This window comes from Sardina pilchardus, chromosome 14 (genome assembly GCF_963854185.1).
Source record: "Sardina pilchardus chromosome 14, fSarPil1.1, whole genome shotgun sequence".
In the NCBI taxonomy this organism is placed as follows: Eukaryota; Metazoa; Chordata; class Actinopteri; order Clupeiformes; family Clupeidae; genus Sardina; species Sardina pilchardus.
This window is the reverse complement of record NC_085007.1, coordinates 13116187-13138203: the sequence shown is the minus strand read 5'-3', so window position 1 is coordinate 13138203 and position 22017 is coordinate 13116187. Positions and strand designations below refer to the sequence as shown.

Below are 22017 nucleotides of genomic sequence, written 5' to 3'. Positions count from 1 at the left end.
GATGCACAAAGACATCTCCGAGAAATGGAAACGCGCGGAAGCTTCTGGAAGCGTCTATCACCCCTCTATGCATCCCCCCTGAGGAGGAAGTGGACATGCAGGCGAGTGGACGATGGGAGTGAGAATGGGTTGGCGTGTCTCTGTGTCTGTGTCTGCGCGTGGCTGTGGTGGCAATGGTGGTGGAAAGTGCAATGGTGTGGGCATGTGAAGTTTGCAGAGCAGGTGCAAAATGAGTGAAAAGGGGGATGGCAGGTGAACTGGCTGGCCCTGAGAGTCTAAAGGGATGGCAGATGGCGGGACACACTGAGACGAGGACAGAGCAGCAACACAGGGTGATATAACAGTAGACATTAGAGGTGTGTGTGTGTGTGTGTGTGTGTGTGTGTGTGTGTGTGTGTGTGTGTGTGTGTGTGTGTGTGTGTGTGTGTGTGTGTGTGTGTGTGTGTGACTTGAGTGAGTTAGTGTGTATGTTATATACATCTGAGCCAGAGGGAAGCTAGGAGCAGGTGTTTTGTGCACACAGGTCTGTGTGTATAATGTATGTAATGTGTGTAATGTGTGTGTGAGTGTTTGTGTGTGAGTGTGTGTGTGTGTGTGTGTTGTGGGACTTTTTCTTTTGAGGGGGGCAAGCTAGAAGCAGAAGCCTGAAAGTAGGCAACATAATAGTCAGTACATGCCTGTGTGCTAGTGTGAATAACTACATGTGTATTAAAGTATGTGTGGCAGGTACTGTATGCTCCTCATCCTTTGCCATTCACTACCTCCATCTGCTTTCAACAAAACACAGGAGCAAAGACAAGAGAGGTGACACCATATAAAGCCTCAGTGCAGAGTTGTGTGTACCACACTAACATATGTGTGTGTGTGTGTGTGTGTGTGTGTGTGTGTGTGTGTGTGTGTGTGTGTGTGTGTGTGTGTGTGTGTGTGTGTGTGTGTGTGTGTGTGTGTTTGTTGTCTATGGTAGAATGTTGAATTTTGTGTGAATGTACAGTATAAGTGTGCATGAGAGAGAAAGTGTGAGGCAGTGTTTGTGTGCATTTGAGTCTGTATGTGTGTGTGTGTGTGTGTGTGTGTGTGTGTGTGTGTGTGAGAGAGAGATCAAAGAGCGCTGCGAGAGCTTGGCTTCTCCCTCCTGATGGGTATCAGCTTCCCCTCCTGCAGACGTAGCCTCACCACCACACTCTCCACTGGCTAAAACCTCCTTTTAACCTTGCAGCAAGAACTGTGCACACACACACACAAGCACACACGCACACACACACACACAAATGCACAAACACATAAACATACGCACACACATACACGCACGCACAAATGCACACACACATAAACACAAGCACACGCTTGTACACACTCACACACACATATATGTAGGTCCATACACTCCCAAACACTAAGAAAGAGAGTCACACATCCATATAAATAAATCTGTCCTAGGGCTGCAGACTTGGGAAACAATGACCACAGAAAAAAGAAAGGATGAATGGCAGGATGGAGGAGTGCAGTGAAAGAGTGAAACAGATGGAGTGATACCATCCTACTCTTAAACAGTGTTTCCAAGACAACATCATTTAAGACAATGCACAGAATAAAACTCAGAGCCATATTTACCTATTCTCTTGCCAAGGTTAGGGGAACTGCATGCATCTGGTCTTCCCAGTGATCACTGTGAACTTACCCCACCATATGGAGCTCCTTGCCACACTACAGAATTATCTTTATTCATCCTAACTCTCTCTATACCCGTAGATCAACTGGCTTCAGCATAACTGCAATATAATGTGTTGATACCCCCACCAAACACTCACAAATGGAAATGTACAACCATACAATAGAAGTCTCTTCCGCTAAAAGTATATAATATTAATGATGTAATAAAGGTGTCTATTAACAAATTCTAAATGCAAATGTAATCCGAGATCTCTTTAGTAGTATAGCTCGTCCTAAAAGTGAGGTCTCTAGTTAGTTGACACGTGTGTGTGTGTGTGTGTGTGTGTGTGTATGTGCGTGTGTGTGTGTAGACAGGGAGCCTAAGGGACGTCTTGAGTGTCAGGGTCCCCCAGACACACACACAACAGAAAGCCGCTGAGGGTCTGGACTGTCCTTCACTGGCATTCATAGCATGGCTGCCATAGAAACAGCAGGGATGTAATTAACACGGTACCGAGACCTCTTAGCAGGTAGATATGATGCACTAACGTCGAGTGGATGGCATACATTGGGATGTGCACAGACACTGACGGTTGAAGAGTTCATTAAGGGTGCACTCATTCAAACCAGACACGTTTAATGAGCACAGCCAGCTGTCTGGCTATGATGAACATGTGCTGTATGTATGTCAAGTGTGTGTGTAAAAGAGAGACAGAAAGAGAGAGGGGAGAGGGAGTCTCAATGTGTGAGTGTGTGTGTGTGTGTGTGTGTGTGTGTGTGTGTGTGAGACTGAAAGAGAGAGAGAAAGAGAGATAAAAAAAAAAGAAAGTGTGCATTTGTGTATGTGTGATTGCACTGTTGTGACTGTGCCCATGCATGATATGAATGCTCCCTGATGTTCTGGAATAAAGACCCTTCCACCTCTTCTTCCCTGTACAGCCACCAGTCATCCTGATCCAACTGACGGCTCAAAAGGCCTATTAGTTTACAGACAAACATCAACTAGTCTACACATGGTTAATGTTGGTGTACTTCACACATAAACATGGGGAAATTGGGGTGCATTAGACAGGTGAGAATGGTCTGAGAAGGTGTAAAACTGGTCACCATCGAGACACAATGGTGTACAACTAAGACATGTCTCAGATCCCATCTCAGGTTTAGTCTGAAATCTTAAAAGTCTACTCTTGGGCGCTCTTACCTTGAGTCCTGTTTTCTCGTCATCGCTACCGTTATTAGTGGACGGCGTGTCGTCCCCGAGCCGGGACACCAGCACAAAGTCCTCACTGTTGAGGGTGGACACCGAGTCGGACGACACGCTAATTTTCCCCACCAAGGCCTTGTCATCCATGACTGCTAAACCAAGCCTTCAGGCGCATTCATGAATGAGGTTTTTTTTTTAAATGAGTAAAATCACCTGGAATAGAAACAAAGACAAACAAACAAACAAACAAACAAAAACAAAAAAAGAACAAGAAAAAATCAACCAAAAGCAATGAGGGAGCGAGGAAGCATGAGAAGCCACTTTGAGTTCTAATGTTGAATGGAGACTGTAGAAACAATCTACTGCAGTTCTAAATGTAAGCATGCAGCGTGGTAACCAGTCTCTCCAGAGACCTGACGTGGTTGCATTGATGACCTATAGGGGGCACTCTAGATCCCTGATGGACAGAGCCGTGGATCCTGGGGATGTACAGCATACACGGCTCTGCTGATAAGCACAATTATATCAGAGTGACCAGTAGAGGCCACTACACCAACTCGATTCAACACACTGAACCAGGCCACTGGGTTCGCACTAACAAGGGAGAGAAAGGGATAGAGAGAAAGAGAGAGAGGGAGAGAGAGAGAGAGATGGGAGGGGGAGAGAGAGAACAAAAACAGGACAGACAGGACAGACAAAGTTCTGTCATAACATAGGAAAAGAGGGTGAGAGAAACAAATACAGAGAAAGGAAAAGCAATGAAAGAGACCAAGAGAGGCAGACAGAGACAGAGAAAGAGAAAGATGAGGAGAGGCAGACAAGAGTGTAATTGAGAGAGAGAGATGGAAGAAGAGGGAGAGGGAGAGAGGGGGAGAGAGAGAGGGAGGAAGAGAGAAGGTGTCAGGTAGAGTGTGAGAGAGATAAAAGAGAGAGGATAGGGAGGGAGAGAGAGAGAGAGAGTCCTAATGTTCTATTATTTTTTATTATTATTATTATTATTCTCCATAGTCCATGTCAATTGTTGTTATTATTAATACTAATGTCTAATTATTTGATGTAACTACTGCTTCGGCAACATTGTAACACTTACAGTCATGCCAATAAAGCTCTATGAATTGAATTGAACTGAGAGAGAGGGAGGAGAGGAGAGAGAAAGAGAGGAGAGAGAGAGGTAGAGAGATAGAAACAGATAGAGTGAGAGCGCTAGCTGTAGAGAGGGCCAGAGAGGGCTACTGAGCTACTGCCCCCGCTGGCCTCAGGGCAGTAGAATCTCTGCTGAGTGCTGCAGACTAAGCAGGAGATGTAATGTGATGCCATGGCGATGTGAAAACAAAAGTGCCCCTGAGAGCTGCCTGGTACCTACGTGTGTGAGGGTGCACGAGAGTGTGTGTGTGTGTGTGTGTGTGTGTGTGAGGGTGCGCAAGAGTGTGCGCGAGAGTGTGTGTGTGTGTGTGTGTGTGTGTGTGAGTGTAACTGTGTGTGTGCGTGTGAGAGAGAGAGAGAGAAAGTGTGAGGGTGTGTGTGAGTGGAGAAAGAGAGAGATAAACAACAAAAGGAGGGAGGGAAAAACTCAAAGGGAGGGGGTGACAGAGCAAAGAGTTCAAACAGGGTATGGGTGGAAAAAATGAAAAAGAAAGAGGGACCAAGTGTGTGTGGTTGTGAGTGAGTGAGTGTGTGTGTGTGTGTGTGTGTGTGTGTGTGTGTGTGTGTGTGTGTGTGTGTGTGTGTGTGTCTGTGACCATGAGAGAGAGAAAACTGTGATAGTCTGAGCATCACCTGAACTATGCAAAAGAACGACTAATGGACCGCCTCAGCATCGCCATAGTAATATTCAAATGACAAACAAACCTGCCTGACAGAGGCTATTGTGCTACACTTCCTTCAAGGAACAACTGACCTCAGAGCTGCTGGCATCCTGACACACACATAGGCACAGCCGCACACACACAAAGCAGTAGCACTCAGAGACACTGTTCACACAGACCACTCTGTGATGGCAACTAGGCTATTTAGTGTAGACATTAGAACTAGGCCTTTTCATTTGATTAGACAGTGGACACCTTCTTAATTTCCTTTCTTCCAAGTCACACACACAAGCGGCCTAACATACAGTATTTATTTCAAGAGAAGAGGGAGAGCAAAGAGGTAGAAAAAGAGAGAAAGAGAGAAAGAGAGAGAGAGAGAGAGAGAGAGATAGATATGTCAGGCACAGACAGGAAAAGGTGATACAGAGGGTGGTGGAGAAGAGGGGGTAAAGAGATGGAAAGAGAGAGGTAAAGAGAAAGAGAGAGAGCGCGCGAGAGAGAGAGAGACGCCAGACACAGATAGAAAGAGGATAGAATGGTAAGGAAGGGAAAGATAGACTGAGAGAAAGAGGTAGAGGCAAGCAGAGGTAGAGAGAGATAGAGTTAGAGTGTGAGAGAGACAGAGAGTGTGTTCATGTTACTGTAGTATTCATTCATTTGTTTTGCCTTTCCCTTAATGTTATTAATGTCCCTTAATCTCATTGTCATTGTACAAATTGTTACGCTGCTTTGTGTTGTGCTTTGGCAACATCGTACTAACAGCCATGATAATAAAGCAACCTTGAATAGAATTGAGAGAGATAGAGAGAGAGAGAGAGAGAGACCAGGCACGGATAAACAGAGGATACAGAGGGTGGTGAGGGAGGGAGAGAAAGGGGGAGAGACAGAGACAGAGAGAGAGAGGTAGAGACAAGGGGAGGTAGAGTGAGTGAGAGTGCAAGAGAGAGAGAGAGAGAGAGAGGAAGAGATGCCAGGCAGGGATAGAAAGAGGATACAGAGGGTGGTGAGGGAGGGAGAGAATAGGGAGAGACAGGGGGAGCTAAAGAGAGAGAGAGAGAGAGACGCCAGGCACAGACAGGAAGCGAGGAGCTCCCGAGGCTGGTGGAGGAGGGAGGAGGATGTGGGAGAGGAGAGCTGGAGCGACGGAGGCTGGTGGAGGAGGGAGGATGTGGGAGAGGAGAGGAGAGGAGAGGAGGAGAGCTGGAGCGACGGAGGCTGGGCAGACAGGCCAGTGCAGCGGGGAGGTGCCGAACAGGAAGTGCTTCTGGCCGCAACGCAACAAAGTGTGTGTGTGTGTGTGTGTGTGCGCGCGTGTGTGTTTGTATGTAAGTATACACAAATGTGAGCTCATTATCCACTAACAATACTAAGAGAATGGTCCACTGCAACTCCTACACATCCTCCCTCTCTCTCTGTCTCTCTCTCTCTCTCTCTCTCTCTCGCTCTCTCTCTCTCTCTCTCTCTCTCTCTCTCTCTCTCTCTCTCTCTCTCCTCTCCCTCTCTCTCGCTCTCTCTCTCTCTCTCTCGCTCTCTCAATATAAAACAGCCTTGCACAGGCCCCACACATGTTATATTTAAGTACACTATAAAACGTAAAAATACAAGGCACTAAAAAAAGTGCATGTTACGCAGTTATTGTTATTGTTGCTGTGCAAGCATGCATCATATGAAAAAAGCTTTGCAGGGCATCTTTCTCTCATACACACACTACACACACTACACTACACAGATCGATACTGTAAGAACAGCAAGAACTTTGAAATGCTTCATTTTCAGTGCACAGTGCTACATCACTATCTTTAGATAACTTCTTGTGCTTTTTTCACTACTCTACTGTATCTCTAGGGGCCACAGATGGCTCCTTTAAAGCTGCATAGTGATTCTATACAGTATTTCTGACATGTAAGAAAGCTTTATTGGTCTCAATCAGTCTCTAGAGACTGAGAGTACGAGGGACACAGAGAGACAGTGAGATAAAAGGAGAGCGAGAGAGAGAAAGAGAGAGAGAGAGAGAGAGAGAGACCAGTGGACCATTCTCTTGCTTGTGCAGTATTGTTAGTGGACCGAGATATAAGAATAAAGAGAGAGAGAGAGATAGAGAAAGAGAGACAGACAGACAGACAGACAGACAGACAGACAGAGAGAGATACAGTAAAAGTAGAGAGAGGGAGACAGACAGCGAGAGAGAGAGAGAGAGAGAGAGAGAGAGTGTGTGAGAGAGAGAGAGAGAGAGAGAGAGAGAGAGGGAGAGATGTGCACAGAGGGTTAGAGGGCTGAAGGGCTAAACACCAGCGGACATTGACACGCTGCATCCACGGGGTGAGCCTGAGAAATACTATTTTAGCAACAGGGCGATCGGCAATAACGGGAGCATCATAAACCTGATGATCCTCAGGAGAGTTTAGGACTTTCGAAATCCACCCAGATTGCGCTAACCATTAGGCCGCCCATTGCAGATGGTTAAGCACGGCTTAGAACCGCTTTTGTCATGTCATCTTTTTTTCTAGCCTTAAGAACCACCAGACGTACTAGTGCTGAACTGGTGTTAGGATAATTATCCTACTGTAATCAGGGCCATTTGCCACAACCTTATTACGCTGTTCAGTGTTCACGCCACGGCTTTCTTCTAAGTAGCCTAAATAGGACCACATTTCTCAATGTTAACAGATGGACGGGATACACACCCTCTCCATCTCCGCACACATGCTAATCTTTAAAGCCAATGAGAAATGCAATGAGACCTACTGACGACCCATTACTTGCCTTGCACAAAGACCTACACTAGTGTGATTGCATGGCTAGTGCCTTGACCTGATCACAAACAGGGGTCTACTGAGAGAGGGGGCACAAGGTAGAGCTGAGGAGGCAATGTGATGGGCTGCAAGTAGGTGAACTCATCTCCTGTCTATGTATAGCCTATCTAATGGTGGGGAGGTAGGGAGTACTGGGCTGCCTGCCATCCTTTTATCATTCATGGTTTTCAAACTGTGTGAGTGTGTGTGTGTGACTGAGAGAAGGCACTACAGACAGGGCTCAATCCATCAGCAGTGCATTACGCAAGCTCCTTGGTTTCGTGCTGCTGGTGAGCTCCACTCAATTTAGACTCCGTAGCAGGAAGAGAGAAGCCTTCGATCCCTTCCACTCGCTCCAGCCCAGAGCTCCCTGTAGACGGCTCTAGCACAGTAGGGAGAGAGCAGCACACACACTCCTTCCACTCCCTCTCAACGGAAATAAACCTACCCACAGGCATCAAAAGCCCAACAGAGGGAACTGGACAAGCCTGCGGCTTATATTTATTCATTTAGCAGACCTTTCTATTTGAAGTGACTTACTATGCAGGAAGGGGCATACAGTAGGCTAGATCTTTTTTTTCCCCTCAGTACGTTTCCTGGGAAATCAAAGTTTCAAACCCAAGGTTTCTGACGCTGGTGACGCCAGCCTGTATCAACTGTAGCGACCGCCAGACCGGAGGAGGTAAATGTCTCGATCCGGCAGGCACGGTCACTAAACCTGCTGTTAGGGGACCCCCAGTCCAAGCTTTGTAAACATCGGCTCAAGGCCCCATCACATTACAGGCGGCATGCGCTATGAAACCCATTACTTTCAATGGTTTGAGCGCGCAAGAACTGGTCTGCCGCTGCGCTCAGTATAGCGGCATTTCTGCCACTTTGCCGCTCTTGCGCTACCGCGGTCAAAGTTGAAATATGTTGAACTTTGACCGCGGCGCGCTGTAAGTCAATGGTCTTTTGCGCGGAACCCAGCGGTAACCACAACAACAATCGCTAGAACGTTACCTCAACCAAGAGCAACCTAGCGGTGAGCGCAGCGCATGCGGCCTGTAATGTGATGGGGCCTTCAGCCCATGCTAGGCCTACTTCTCTAGTGATGTCTAAAAATGAAGTGTGAAGAGTGTGAGTGAAGTGTGATGAATGCGCTCTAATTACAGTGCCGTTTTTAGGCCTCACAAACACACTGCTAGTAGGCCTGACTGACTCCAAAATGGATACAATTAGACTAAAGTCTTTATTTAGGAGACTGCAAAATAGCCAGGCTACTACATCAGTCAACTAGGCTGGTGCGTACAACAACCACCCATTCATCTTTAGTGACGCCATCATAACTATGCCTTCTATAAATAGAAAACAAATAAACCCAAAACAATACAAGAAACATTCAGAGAGGCAGTAGACTTCTTCTCTGTAGTGCTCTGATCAAACATCCAGTGTCCAGTAGCCTACTTGTTCTAATATGAGCTGACAAGAGTGTCCTATTTCTCCACATCCAGGAGAAGGAGCCTGCTGCAGAAGAGGCTGAACATTACAGGGAAGCTACACCGGGTGCGTAACTGAAGCGTTCTGTTCGCGTTGTGTCTGCTGCAACAATTAGCTGCCTGCCACTATAATCAATGGAAGTAGCTACAGACGTGATAGTGACGCGTATGTAAAGAAAAATGTTCTTCTACAGTAAAATGTTTTTTAAGTGTCGCGAATGGATCACTTCAGTTAAGAGCCCATTGTAAGCTTACCTGTTAGACTGATCAAAATCGAATCCAAATTACATATCACGAGTTTAAAATGTAAAGCCATGTGAATCTTGAACTGGAGCTTGATGTCACAAAATCAAATCGCAATGACAATATCAGAAAAAAAGGGGGAAAAAACTAATTTAGATGTTTTCCCTCAATCGTTCAGCCCCACGGACCATCATTCAAAGGAAAACAGAACACACTACTCATCCCATAGCAGGCTTGGCAGAGGTGCTGAACCTATTGGCAAAGATTTGAGTGCTTACGGGTGCATTTCTTCTCATCAGCTGACCTAACCATCTCATTCTCACTAAGTGCTTGCCGAGGCCATAGGTTATTGGCTAGGTCACTTCCTGTTCTGTGCTCTCCACTGGGGAATTGAAATGCACTTCACGAGTGACACACATTTGAGTATCTCCCACATCCCTTTCTGCATTAAATGAGGAAAATGGTATGTGATATGGATGAACAAACACTCCTGCCGCTAAGCTGGTAGACACATGATGAAAGAAAACACAAGCTGCTGAGGCATTTTTTAAATTTCCAGCATGTCATTGACCTTTCCGACCTTTGACACCAAAGAGTACCCACCTTAAACAACATTCTATATTGAGACTTTCTAAGACAGCACAAGCCCATAACCTACATCTCGAATAGACTACCTCCTGCAGCAAGTGGCAGACCACAATGCTCATTTATCCCAAGCACCAGGATGTTCAGTTCAAGTTCAAGTTCAGGTGACTTTAGATTTGTACCCAGAGGGGGATTTTTGTTTGCAGTGGAGTCCTATGGGGAAGACAAAGAGGCACATATTCAACACTGGAAACTAAGAAATTGCCAGTTTAAAAAATTCAGATTATACTTCAATATTGATGTGATGTGATTCACACCAGTGGGAAGTAGGCCCCTGCCTATCGGCAACTCCAAGATCCTTTAGATGCAAACCTCTGGTAAACGTAAGCTAAACGTAGCATAATAACTCAATGAGGCTGTGGGCAACAGAGTGGGTTTTGTCAGGCCAATTCCCCCGCGTGCAGTTTCAGTTCTACTGGACCCGGGCCCGGAGTGAGTCCAGCGATGATGACCTCACCTGAGAACTCGCCGTGAGATCAAACGCTTGAGCCCGAAAGCGCTCTCTGAGTCACCGGTGCTCATGTCAGAGCGGCCGCCAGAAACAACATTACATTAGCTACAGTGATCATAACACCTCAGCCACAGCCTGCGGGCGAGCGTTGGTCCAGCTACCCCGTCCTTATAAGGCCAGCCGTGCCGCACCGCACCGTGCAAACATGGCCTCGTGTGGGGTAATGCATTTGGGGATGAGATCGTTCAAGTAGCCACTGAAATTCACGAAATACATTAGGCTATTCCTCCCCACAGTACTTTGACGAATGTGAGAAAAAGTGAGGAATTTGTGATCTGACGTCATGAGCTGCATCATCGTTAGCTAGATGTCGACAAAAGGACTGGACACACTGATTAAATATTCAATGCACTCTAGCCTACTACACCTGCAGAGAGCATGCAGGAAACGGCCAAGAAATCGATCTGCAGCAAAGCCCTCGAAGATGACGACGTACACAGAAACTCATTGATGAAACATACGCATAAAGATAAAGGAGACATACACTCAGGCACCGGCCGCACACACACACTCGTGCATACACACATAAGCTCACACACACACACACGTGCATAGGCGCACACAAACACACGCACGCACAAACACACACACACACGGCTCGAGGGCAGTGTTTCATGCCACCTCACAGTGCCACTCTGTTCTGCGGCCCCCACTGGCGGATCATAATGGGCGCCTTGTGATGCGTTTCCTGCCTCTGCCCCGGGACACTGTGGCCAAACAGAGACGGCCGACGGCAGACAAGCAAGGGGCACTGGGCGAAACACTAGCAGATGTTTCCATCTCTCTCTCTCTGTATCACTCTTTCTCTCTGTCTCTATCGCTCTCTTTATCACCATTTCTGTCTCTCTCTCTCAGTACATCCCTCTCTTTGTCTTTCTCAGGAGGGAAGGAAGAGAGGAGGAGGCTGATGGAGGAATAGAGGAAAAGGGAGAAAGAGGGAAAGGGAAGGGAGGGGGAAACAGAGAGAGAGAGAGAGAGAGAGAGAGAGAGAGAGAGAGAGAGAGAGCGAGCAAAAAGCATTCTTTCTTCCTCCAGACCTGGAGTCAGCTGTTCTGTCACCATGGAAACCCCACTCTTTTCATTCTGCTTTTTTCCCTCTGTTTCTTTCTTTCTTTCCTTCCTTGCCGCCTAAACTGTTCACACAGACTATGTAGATAGGGGTTAGCCTAACACCTCTTTCACAGCTTCTCACTGTAAGGCCATCACAGACAGGGCAAGAGAATGCTTTGAAGGGCAGCACATGGGACACACACACACACACACACACACACACACACACACACACACACACACACACACACACACACACACACACACACACACACACACACACACACACACACACACACACACACACACACACACACACACACACACACACACACACACACACACACACACACACACACACACACACACCTTCTTATGCATCTTTCTTTTCACAACTGTTTTCAATCTAGACCACTGAAATTTCTCCCCCTACACAAAATCGTGACTAGATGTATGCCTGCCTGCATGCATGAATGCTTGTGCTTGTGTGTGTGTGTGTGCGTGTGAGTGTGTGTGTATTAAACAGGGAGAGAGGCAACCCTGTAATTTCAGCTCCCCTGCTCAAATCAGGTGGTGGTGGTGGGGGGGTTGGGGGTAGATAGGCAGCTGTTACTCCGACAAGCCACCTGAGCCCTCATACATGCAGTCAAACACAGAGTCCCATGCTACAACAACGCCACTTCTGCTGAGTGTGCCAGACTGAGAGCGTATCTGAAACAACGCAAGAGGTGAGCTGAGGACAGGTCACGGATGTCACGGAGAGAGACAACGATGAGAGAGAGAGAGAGAGAGAGAGAGAGAGAGAGAGAGAGAGAGAGAGAGAAGGAAAGAGAGCAAGAGAGAAACAGGTTTTTGTTGAGCTAGGTGACTGATAAACATCAAACGAAACCACTAACTAGGCCCATGGACATGTGATGACAATGCATCGGTTGGGTTCTGCCAACATCAGACTCATGTGAACACTGCTTCATCTTCATGTGAAAACATTCACACACCACCTAGCGTGACCGTTTTCTCAGGTGATGTGAAGCAAAGCAGCAACGCGTCTCTCTCACTGCTCTCTCGACATCTTTCTCATGTTCACGGTCACACATACAAGCACAGGTGTGTTACGGTGTCCCAACACAACCTACACAGAGTGACTGGACACTCAAACCTCCAGTGTAAGACAGCAGGCGGACAGTGCTAGTACGGCAGCCATCTGTTCGACGACCTCCGGGGGAATAGCTTACATGCTCCATGCTGAGCCGATGGGATATGAAGAGCTCAACTATCAAAGACCCGCTGAATAGTTCTACTTGCACACCTGCTGTGAAAACTTGCCCTTGTGCTTTCTGTTCATTCCCACTCTCCCTTGCTCTTTCGTTCTCTCTCTCTCTGTGTCTCTCTCTCTTTCTCTCTCTCTGACTCAGACTGTGTACGTACCTCTCTCTTGTTCGTATCTGACTTTGAGTAAATATTTGCACAACACAGGTACAGGAGGGTGTGCCAAGTTGTTTACAACTTTGTTCTCATGGGAGTGTGGCTGCTGATTTTGAATGTGATTTCGTTGTTTGTTGTTTTCTCTTTTAGTGTTTGTTTGTTTGTTTAAAAGTAGGGGGTCAAGAACAAAAGTCCTTCTGCATTAGGGACTCTAAGGCATGTGTTCAGACCAGACCCATACGATTTCCACTGTTGAAGAATCATACTGTGCAGTCCAACTTCACAAGCCATCACCACCAACTGTCAAAAATAAAAGACGAACTATAGTCTACCTAGTTTCACAGCTCACAAAGAGCGCAAATAGTAATGGTTATTGCTTGTACTGAACACTAATGACGACACCAACTAGGCCATAGGCGTAAGTCATCTACATGCTACAAGCCTTCTACATACTAACCACACAACATGGTCTTACTGTGGCCATACCAGAGTTGTTGGCTCATGACAAACGCATGACCACAACCAATGATGCGACTGGACTTTCAAACATGTTGACATTCGTGGCAATCTTTGGGTAGGCTGGGTTGACTAACTATCGAGGAATACACCTATATTACTCGTAGTGTCACGCTACGCTAGGCAATTGTACCACTTTATTTTCAGTCACGAGTAACTGCATTTGATGGGTGTGTTTGCTAATTTTGCGTATTAACCACTTCACACGTCGCTAACTATATCCCCGATGTGCTTCATTGTAAACCGAAATGCATGCTCATGTGACAAGATAAGAAGTCAGTCAACATTACTTGTCAATGCAGCGTTGCAGACATGGTAAACTTACTTAGTAAGCTACCTTTGAATGCGAATGTCACTGTCTGGCTAGATGTGAACTGTTAGCTACCCAGCTGGAGGGCTGATTAGCACAGATTGTTTTACTATACGGACTGGATTGACGTTAGTCAACCAAAAAAAGCATTTGACATGAAGTCACTGCACAATTAAAATGTCTATCGCGTAAACATTATGTTACTCCATGAAGTCGATTTGTCGAACGTTTGCATGTTTTCATAAACACCAACTGTGGCAAATTCTGGGTTTTCTTTGCTATGCAGCAAGACAGCTAGCGAGCTACACAACTCGTTGGCTACCATCATAGATATATAGGCTACCATTAGTAAAATGTAACGTTAGCTAGCTGACTTGCACACTACACTGCATGACAGACAACGTTGGCTACCAAATATGTAAACAGTCGAGTCGTCAGCTTGCTCGGGGGATATTGGTCGAAAGTGTGTCTCATTGCAATCATTTATCCATAGCATATCTAGCAAACATTGACGGTAACTTCATCGTTAAAATAATATTTGTTACCAGAAATAAAACACACTGTCTAATGTTAGCACAGCAACGTTGTATTGAACACCTGGCCTGTGCTGCAGTGCGAAGGCAACCACCGTTGGTTTGATAAACGTCAACCAACGTTTATTAGTGAGCCGTTAGCTACCAAGCTAACGTCAATGAGAATCTCACTGACTGGCTACTACGGTTGTGTTGTTAACGGTAGCTAGCAAGCTGATGCAGAGCTAAGGTTAGCTAACGTTAGCTTCATCACATGAAACATTTTCGGCAATTGAAATCTATAATATGTTAGTCCTGTAATCACATACAAGTGAATTACGAAATATAGCAAAATATAACTGCCGTACCTGTGTCCACAACGTGCGTTTATTCCGAAGATGGTTGACATAACATCGTATTACACTAACCAGCAACAGAACTCAAGCTGCTGTAAACACAAACCAAACCCCGAGTGAACGACGCATGCGTACAGTTGAGGAGTCTTCAATGTGAAAGACAGCTGTCACTTAAAAATAGGAATGATGCCACACCGAATAATATCCTTTTTACATTTTTGTCTTTTTTTTAATGTTTATGTAAGTTTCACAGCAGTGTCTCATCAAATGCTGTTTTCAACTACGTCTTGTAGTAGTCAGATCAATTCTGTTGATTTATTGCCAAGCCTACTTACATTGGGCCTAGATCTACAGCATTTTTATTTTATGTTCAGCTCATGGTGACCTTTTCTTGAACTGAAAGCTTGTTTGCAGTATGATGTAGACAAACTTTCATTTGTTTTGATGCATATATTCATTAAAGATTATCGATTACAGGACTTTAGGTCTATTGTTGATTGCAATCTCTGTACTCCATTGGATGGAATGCAATTGAAAAAGTAGGCCTCAGCGTGTTACACAACAGCTAACTGCTCCAGGTTTCCGCTTGATGTACTGTAGTTCCCTCCCATAAACATGTTCATTACACAATGTCCATTGGTGGAGGCAATCAACCTTCCAAGTTTCCTTCCTTTCGTGTCAAAGTTCCTCCGTGCTCTGCAGGCAGCCATTTCATAATGGAAATCTATGCCATTTTGTACTTTCAATCCATAGCATCTCACAGATTTGTTAGTTTTTCCCATGCAATGATCTGCAATCCAACAACACTTGACACATCACTGTAGATGTTATTTATTAGAATATCTGGCATCACCAACATTGCAAAGAAAAGATGCTGAAGTTCCTATTGAGCTAACTGTATTATAGGTCTAAAAGAGTGATGCTGCAATTCTTCACTAGATCATATTACGCACAGTCTCACCTATTACAGTCACTTATAAAGAAATAAATGTGTGGTGCAAAAGATGCAATAATGCTTGTAACCACAAGATGGTGTCAGACATGTATTGTTCAGTAGCCAATGGACCAATGTGATGGATCAGAGACTAACATTCTGTGTTCAAAACGACGACACACAATCAATTTGGTGAGTTTTTATTGAATATTTTAGCATGCAATTACATTTCTCCACCCTCCCTTTCTTGACATCACACTGTCCCACATGTGAGAACAGGCCTTAGAACAAGCCAGTGCAAGAACAGATAGAACAAATAAAACACTCAAAAAAACAACTCCATTCAGAACAAAACAATAATAATATAATAAATCATAATAATAATCAGGCTTAAACTTGCCTTGCATTACCTTAAGCAAAAGGGAAACCTTTCAAAAAGTGGCATTTCAAAAGAAACAAAATGCAATATATAAATTACTCCTGCAGACATTTCCTTTAAAAGATTTTCCACTTTAAAGAATCTCTGTGTGTTACTATAGGTCTATATTTAAATATAGTTGATTATATACCATAAAAATGTGCAGTAAGTCCATCTAACGATGGTGCTGGCTGTATAAAATGACGGATGTGTACCATCTCCTTATTTCATTTACAATTCAATCGAACAATAGATTTGCAAAGAAAATGTCTAATACAGACGTAAAAATAGGTAAACATCTCCATTATCAATTGACAAACAAGTTATTTTTACCCATACCTTTATGCTTGCCGAACAGTTACAGTTGAGGAAATAAAATGCAAACGCAGAGAAATTAGTTATTTTCAGGGAAAATACGACTCAAATAATAACAATAATAATAATAATAATAATAATAATAATAATAAATTTGAAAGCTGACAATTAAGTGCTGCAGGCAAGCCACAGTACTTTTGGCCACACAGTGGGCACGTGAAGAAATGCGACGAGAAATGCGTCAAGAGTGTTGTATCACAACTACAGAATCATGGACTCCTTTTCCAAAACTACATAGACAGCATGCATGACCTGGGGCATAGTACTGAAGGACTAGCCAAGACAGAGCTGGGGGACTCACACAATGCAATGCTTGGGTATAAAGTGATGTTAAATGGAGCGGAGGAGGTCAGATGGGAGAATGGATATGGTGGTGGTGGTGGTGGTGGTGTGTGTGTGGGGGGGGGGGGGGGGGGGGGGGCGGTCAGTAGAGGGAGTCATCTCAGGCATTGTGGTGAAGTCCAGCATAGCGGTACATGACAGGCACCATGAGAAACAACTGAAGCTCTTTCCATGTGCTATTTCATCTCCTGTCAAACCAAAACCCTGTTCTCAGGACTTGACAAATACTGGTGTCGGAACACAAAAAGATACAACCAAATATCATTAAGCCACAGAAGCAAGAAGGAAACAATTCTTCTTTGAGTGTCTATCATAAGTAATAGTAACAATAGCAAATATTAGGATGTCTCTTTGCTTATTTTAGCCCTGTCAGTGTAGTGAACACAGTCAGTACATATGATGTCTGGGCTCTAGCGCCACCTGTTGGATAATCTGAACTACAGGAGGCAGACTGACCTAAAATGGAGACCAACTTGACCAAAACCATGAAGGCCGACTTTTTACAAAAGCAATCCCTGATACGTCTTTGCCCCCAGTTAACCTCTGCGAGAAATGATAGTATGATCGTAAAATCATTGTATTGTACTGGATTGTGTAGATTATACCAAGTGTCTAATGATAGGGATGTACAACTTCTATTTGAGTGTCACAATAGTATGTTTTGTGATACTGTATTGATTCTACATAATAGTATAGATTTTTGAAAATAAATAATTAAATTAATTTCTTCAGATTACACAAAAATAGTGCCATGATGTTAAGAGGTTACGCGACCGGAAATAAATCTAAATGCAGCTCCTAATGTTCTGACTACACACACACACACAAAAAAAAAAGTCAACTCAGATTTCATGCATTTTGGTGATTTACTATGACTGCCTTTCTAAAATTGGATTTAAATAATAATAATAAATAAAAAAATATTGCAATACACTAAATCATATTACCAATGTATCATCGCAATACATTGTATCGCATAGCCAGATCTTTGCCAATAAACAGTCCTGTTTAACAGTCTGGACACACGTCTTCCATCTATCGCTCACTTAATAGATACTGATGGATGCCCCACAGCAGACTGGAATATGTTAAGTAACAAATACTCCTACCAAGCAGAGTTTATGTTTGAAATAGGAAGCGTCCTGTCAGGTGAAGACAAATAAAACGTGACAAAAACAAAAAAGTGCATACTTCCACAATCTACAAACAATCTAACCACGAGAACCCCAAAGAGGTGACAAAGCCTTGGTCAAGTTGTTTATACCACTAGTCGCGAATGCCTCCATCCAGACAATTAAAAATAAACCCTATTACTGTATAAATAGGAGAGATCCCCCCCCCCCCTCCCTCAAGCGCTGTATATAACACATAGCTTCACCCTGCCAAATCTGATCACCTTCTCGGACGAGACGGCAAAACTGGGCATTCAGTGCACAAGACTGCTGTAGACATAAAACCAACTCCCTGGTCAATACAGGGTTCACTACAAGAAAGACCATTCATCAGGCATTTTGTGTGACAGAATGTCCCATTTTACCAAAGAGGGGTGCACCCTACACTTATGCTAACACCGGAAAGACCGATTGATTGACTGGTTGCAATATATATATATTATTTGTTTAATTTGTGAAATGATGACCAAAACTAAGAGAGAAAGAGATCCTGATACAAAATATTTCGACAAACAACTTCACGGAAGTTAGTGATGTTTTTTTTTCTTCTTTTTGTAATAAAATGAAAGTAAAAGCCATCCAGGAGATCCTGTAGCTCTTCTGGAAGAAGGACCGTTTAGATGCAGCGAATGCCATACTTTCTTTGCTGATTAGGTCTAACACTCCTTAAGAAACGGAAAACAAAAACACAACAAAAACACACCCACAAAACTAAAAACAAAGACAAAGAAAAACAGGTTCATTTGACCTCCGACGTTTGTCTGTAAACATGAAGCTTCCCACAGTGACCTCATGGGACAACGCAGAGCATGACAGATCCATCTCATACACACTCACAGCTCATCATACACTCTGACCATACACTGCCGATCAGGTCACACGGCATTGCAGCTCTGTAATGCAGGCTAATAATAATAATAATAATAATAATAATAATGCATTTACCATATTAAGATCAGTTTGACACTTATTTTACATCAATTCCCATAACGTGTAGTCTATGATCCTAATCGAGGGCTGAGAACCAAAGGGGCGTAAGTGACATTTAATCAACTTTACAGGAGAGCCAAAACAAATCTAACAGCTTCTATATGTTCACAGTTAAAGACCTTTGGTTTTTGTTCAATACCGTTATATTTATAAATATTTTACTTCTATAATTGTGTCAGAAAGAGCTCATCAAGAGCTTTCAGGTGATATGTATAACTCAATTTTGACCAAAATATCACTTATGCCCCTTTGGTTCTCAGCCCTCGAAATGACAGTCCACAATTTACTGATTCACTGTGTGATTTGAATATTGTAAATGTTTCTTTTCCTTTCGGTCAGTGTCAAGCTAGTAAACCATACCACTGAACCAATGAGTGGTATCTCAAAATATCAAAAAAGGTTTGGCTTAAGTGGCATTTCTAGAGCAATGCTCAGCACCCAACACACACACACACACACACACACACACACACACACACACACACACACACACACACACACACAACGATGGGTAACCTCACAGATGGAAAAAACAGGAATAAATAAAAAGCTAACCATTATCAAATAAGTGCAATCGTTCCACGTGGCAAACTACTTGCATGCAGGTTCATTCCGGTGACAAATATTTTAGCAGCATAAGCTAAACGATACGGACAGTAATAAGCATACGGCCATCTCAGTGCCATGGCTTACTCGGCTCGTACAGTGGAAAACGTTTCTGTAAATATGTAGTCTGTGGGGAGGCTAGAACTGAGAATAGGCCGCTGTACAAACATACCGAGACAGGTGAGGATGAGCTTTCTGTGCATCCAAATATTACCAGCTTGGGTGTCACAACTTTCAGTTTGTGCTCATTTGCCCAAAGTTAGATTAGCCGTGGCACGTAATTATGAAACGACATTGCAAGAGCTGCGCTCGCCCCTGTGAGATTGGACATCTCAATTTCCCTGCTAAACATCCAAGAATAGCTTAACGTTGCTGCGAAAGGTCACATCAAGCTCTCTTCACTAGGCCTGAGAGCAACTTTTGGGAATTTCTGATTGGGTACTATGACAACCAATGGGGGTGTGATGGCATCCTGCCGACGACACCAACACACCCCTGTAAACTACCGAGCGGGTGGAATTGAGGACTACGGTTCTGGAAAAAGAAAAAAAGAACAAAAAGAAAATAAAGAGAAAAAAAAACAGGCTCGGGTGGCACAGTGGCAAAGATGAAGTGAAGAGTAAAGCGAATCGATCATGGCGACATGGCGAAACTGCAGCGCACTGCTGGCTCAGATGATTTGTTGGTTTTTGTAGGGGTAACATTACTGTGGTGCCGTGTTGCCATTTGTAGTCGTCTAGTCTTGCCCTGCCCGCATGGGGTCATCAACCCACAGGTGTCAGCTCTTCCTGTAGCAGTGGGGAAAGAGATGCCACCAGCCTGCACTGCCCCCTGCAGGTGGAGGACCAGTCCTGCGTCTCTCAGCTGCCGTTCAGCAGCACCTCAGGCCCGGTGCTGGAGGAGTGGGGGCTATCGGAGCGAGACGGTGGGCCCGTCTTCATCATCAGCTTCCCTATGCCCAGCCTCCCAGAGCCAAGGCCTCCCGGAGACAAAGCCTTCCTGTTTTTACACACAAAGAAAACAGCAAAATATGAACATGTACTTGTGCATGAAGACGGCGCGCAAATGCGCATGCGTTCAACTGTGCATGCGTTCCATCTTACCTGAAGGCCATCTTCTTGAGCAGGTGGGGGTCCATCCCATCGGGAGAGAGCTTCTGGGGCTGAGGCTCAGTGCTGGGGGGGGACAGATGAGAGTGCTGGGGGGGTACCCTCACCTCCAGCGGCTCCTGCTGAGAGGAACAGGCAGTGTATGCTTTAGACGGGTGGAGTTTAAATCTGCCCAGCAACACAAGTCTGTGGTCCTGAATGTAGAGCCATTATGGGGCTTAGAGTAGCCAGCATATTGGCAGCACAACTGCCATATCATGGGCCGTAGTCAACAGTTGGTGCCCATAAACACTAGCTAGCTTGTTTATCAATTGATGCATTTGAGAAATGAATTCTGGGATACGAATGCTATTCTTCTCACATTTTTGTAGAGTGTCTAAGCAATAGCAAAACCACCATAGTACACATCATGGGTGCTACTCATTTATCTAACCATAAAATTTGACCAAATCAATTAATGGAGAAAACAATGTAAAAAAAATGCACACCTCAACTTATATACTCAAGCATTTTTTCCAACATTTCCATCTTGCTATGCAATTTTAGCATGCCAACAGCCCTATCTGTTCTCCAAGTCTACAATGGGTGAACCTGCACCTGTATGGGGGTCTGGTGCGCTTCGTTGTCTTCCAGGTCCAAAGCAGACAGTTCCAACTCGATGTCCCGCTCTGGTTCACCCTCTGCACTGTACGGATTGGCTTCTGCATGAAGGAGTTCCATCCCCAGCTTCTCTCCACCAATCAGAGAGGGTCGGCGTGCCTGCAGCTCTGCCACACCCAACTGGTCACTATTCAACACACACACACACACGTCAAGGAAACCACATAAGCAAGAGACAATATGGCTTATAAAAATATAAAGATTTATAACTGGACATCTATATGGATATTGCATTACTAGTATGTTTCCAGTCTACATTCGATTGAACAACTGTAAAGTAAAAACACCAAATGTTACAGTTTCTGAATTAAGCTTTGAGAGGGTGGGGATTGGCTGAAACATGAGCCAATTCACACACACTCCAAAAACTGGGGAACGTGCTAGGAGCTGTGAGAACAGAGAGAACACTGACTGTGGTTCTATTTTTAGATACTGGAGAGGAGCAACTGCAGCACAACAGAGGAATACGAGAGAGAGAGAGAGAGAGAGAGAGAGAGAGAGAGAGAGAGAGAGAGAGAGAGAGAGAGAGAGAGAGAGAGAGAGAGAGAGAGAGAGAGAGAGAGAGAGAGAGAGAGAGAGAGAGAGAGAGAGAGAGAGAGAGAGAGAGAGAGAGAGAGAGAGAGAGAGAGAGAGAGATTCAACAGCAACAGTGCGCCCATATTTAGAGCAGTCACACAGTGCCCACCTGCACACATCCTCCACACTGGCACTCTTATAGCCGTTCCCACTTAATCCATACAGGGCCAGTGGAGGGCCACCAGATGGCACTGAATCGGGCTGCTTACCTCAGGAAACACAAACATCCTTGCAAATGCATGTACAGATTTAGAGTGCACCACTTCCGATGCTAGTTCAGGTTTCAGGTGCACAGATTAGATCTAGCCTTAGACAGAGGCAATGATCTAGATCTAGAAATA

At 44.6% G+C, this 22017-nt stretch overlaps 2 protein-coding genes across 11 annotated transcripts in view; both read right to left on the bottom strand.

Annotated features, from left to right (window-relative positions):
* The window catches only part of LOC134100785 (rab GTPase-activating protein 1), a 110475-nt gene extending 95864 nt beyond the window's left edge, over window positions 1-14611 (bottom strand). For all 3 annotated transcript variants that reach the window (XM_062554198.1, XM_062554200.1, XM_062554199.1), the window contains exons 1-2: window positions 14507-14611; window positions 2852-3067 (exon numbers count right to left, since the gene is read on the bottom strand). In XM_062554198.1, the coding sequence (XP_062410182.1) occupies window positions 2852-3001 (150 nt within the window). In that variant the 5' untranslated portion in view covers window positions 3002-3067; window positions 14507-14611. The remainder of the gene's footprint in view (window positions 1-2851; window positions 3068-14506) is intronic.
* A 3658-nt stretch (window positions 14612-18269) lies between these two features.
* rc3h2 (ring finger and CCCH-type domains 2) overlaps window positions 18270-22017 on the bottom strand; it is a 28564-nt gene continuing 24816 nt past the window's right edge. For 6 of the 8 annotated variants that reach the window (XM_062553900.1, XM_062553905.1, XM_062553904.1 and 3 more), the window contains 3 exons: window positions 21038-21227; window positions 20435-20562; window positions 18270-20330 (listed from right to left, as the gene is read on the bottom strand). In XM_062553900.1, the coding sequence (XP_062409884.1) occupies window positions 20192-20330; window positions 20435-20562; window positions 21038-21227 (457 nt within the window). In that variant the 3' untranslated portion in view covers window positions 18270-20191. Of the gene's footprint in view, window positions 20331-20434; window positions 20563-21037; window positions 21228-21785; window positions 21905-22017 lie in introns of those variants that run through there. The other 2 variants (XM_062553903.1, XM_062553906.1) reach the window with 2 other exon arrangements.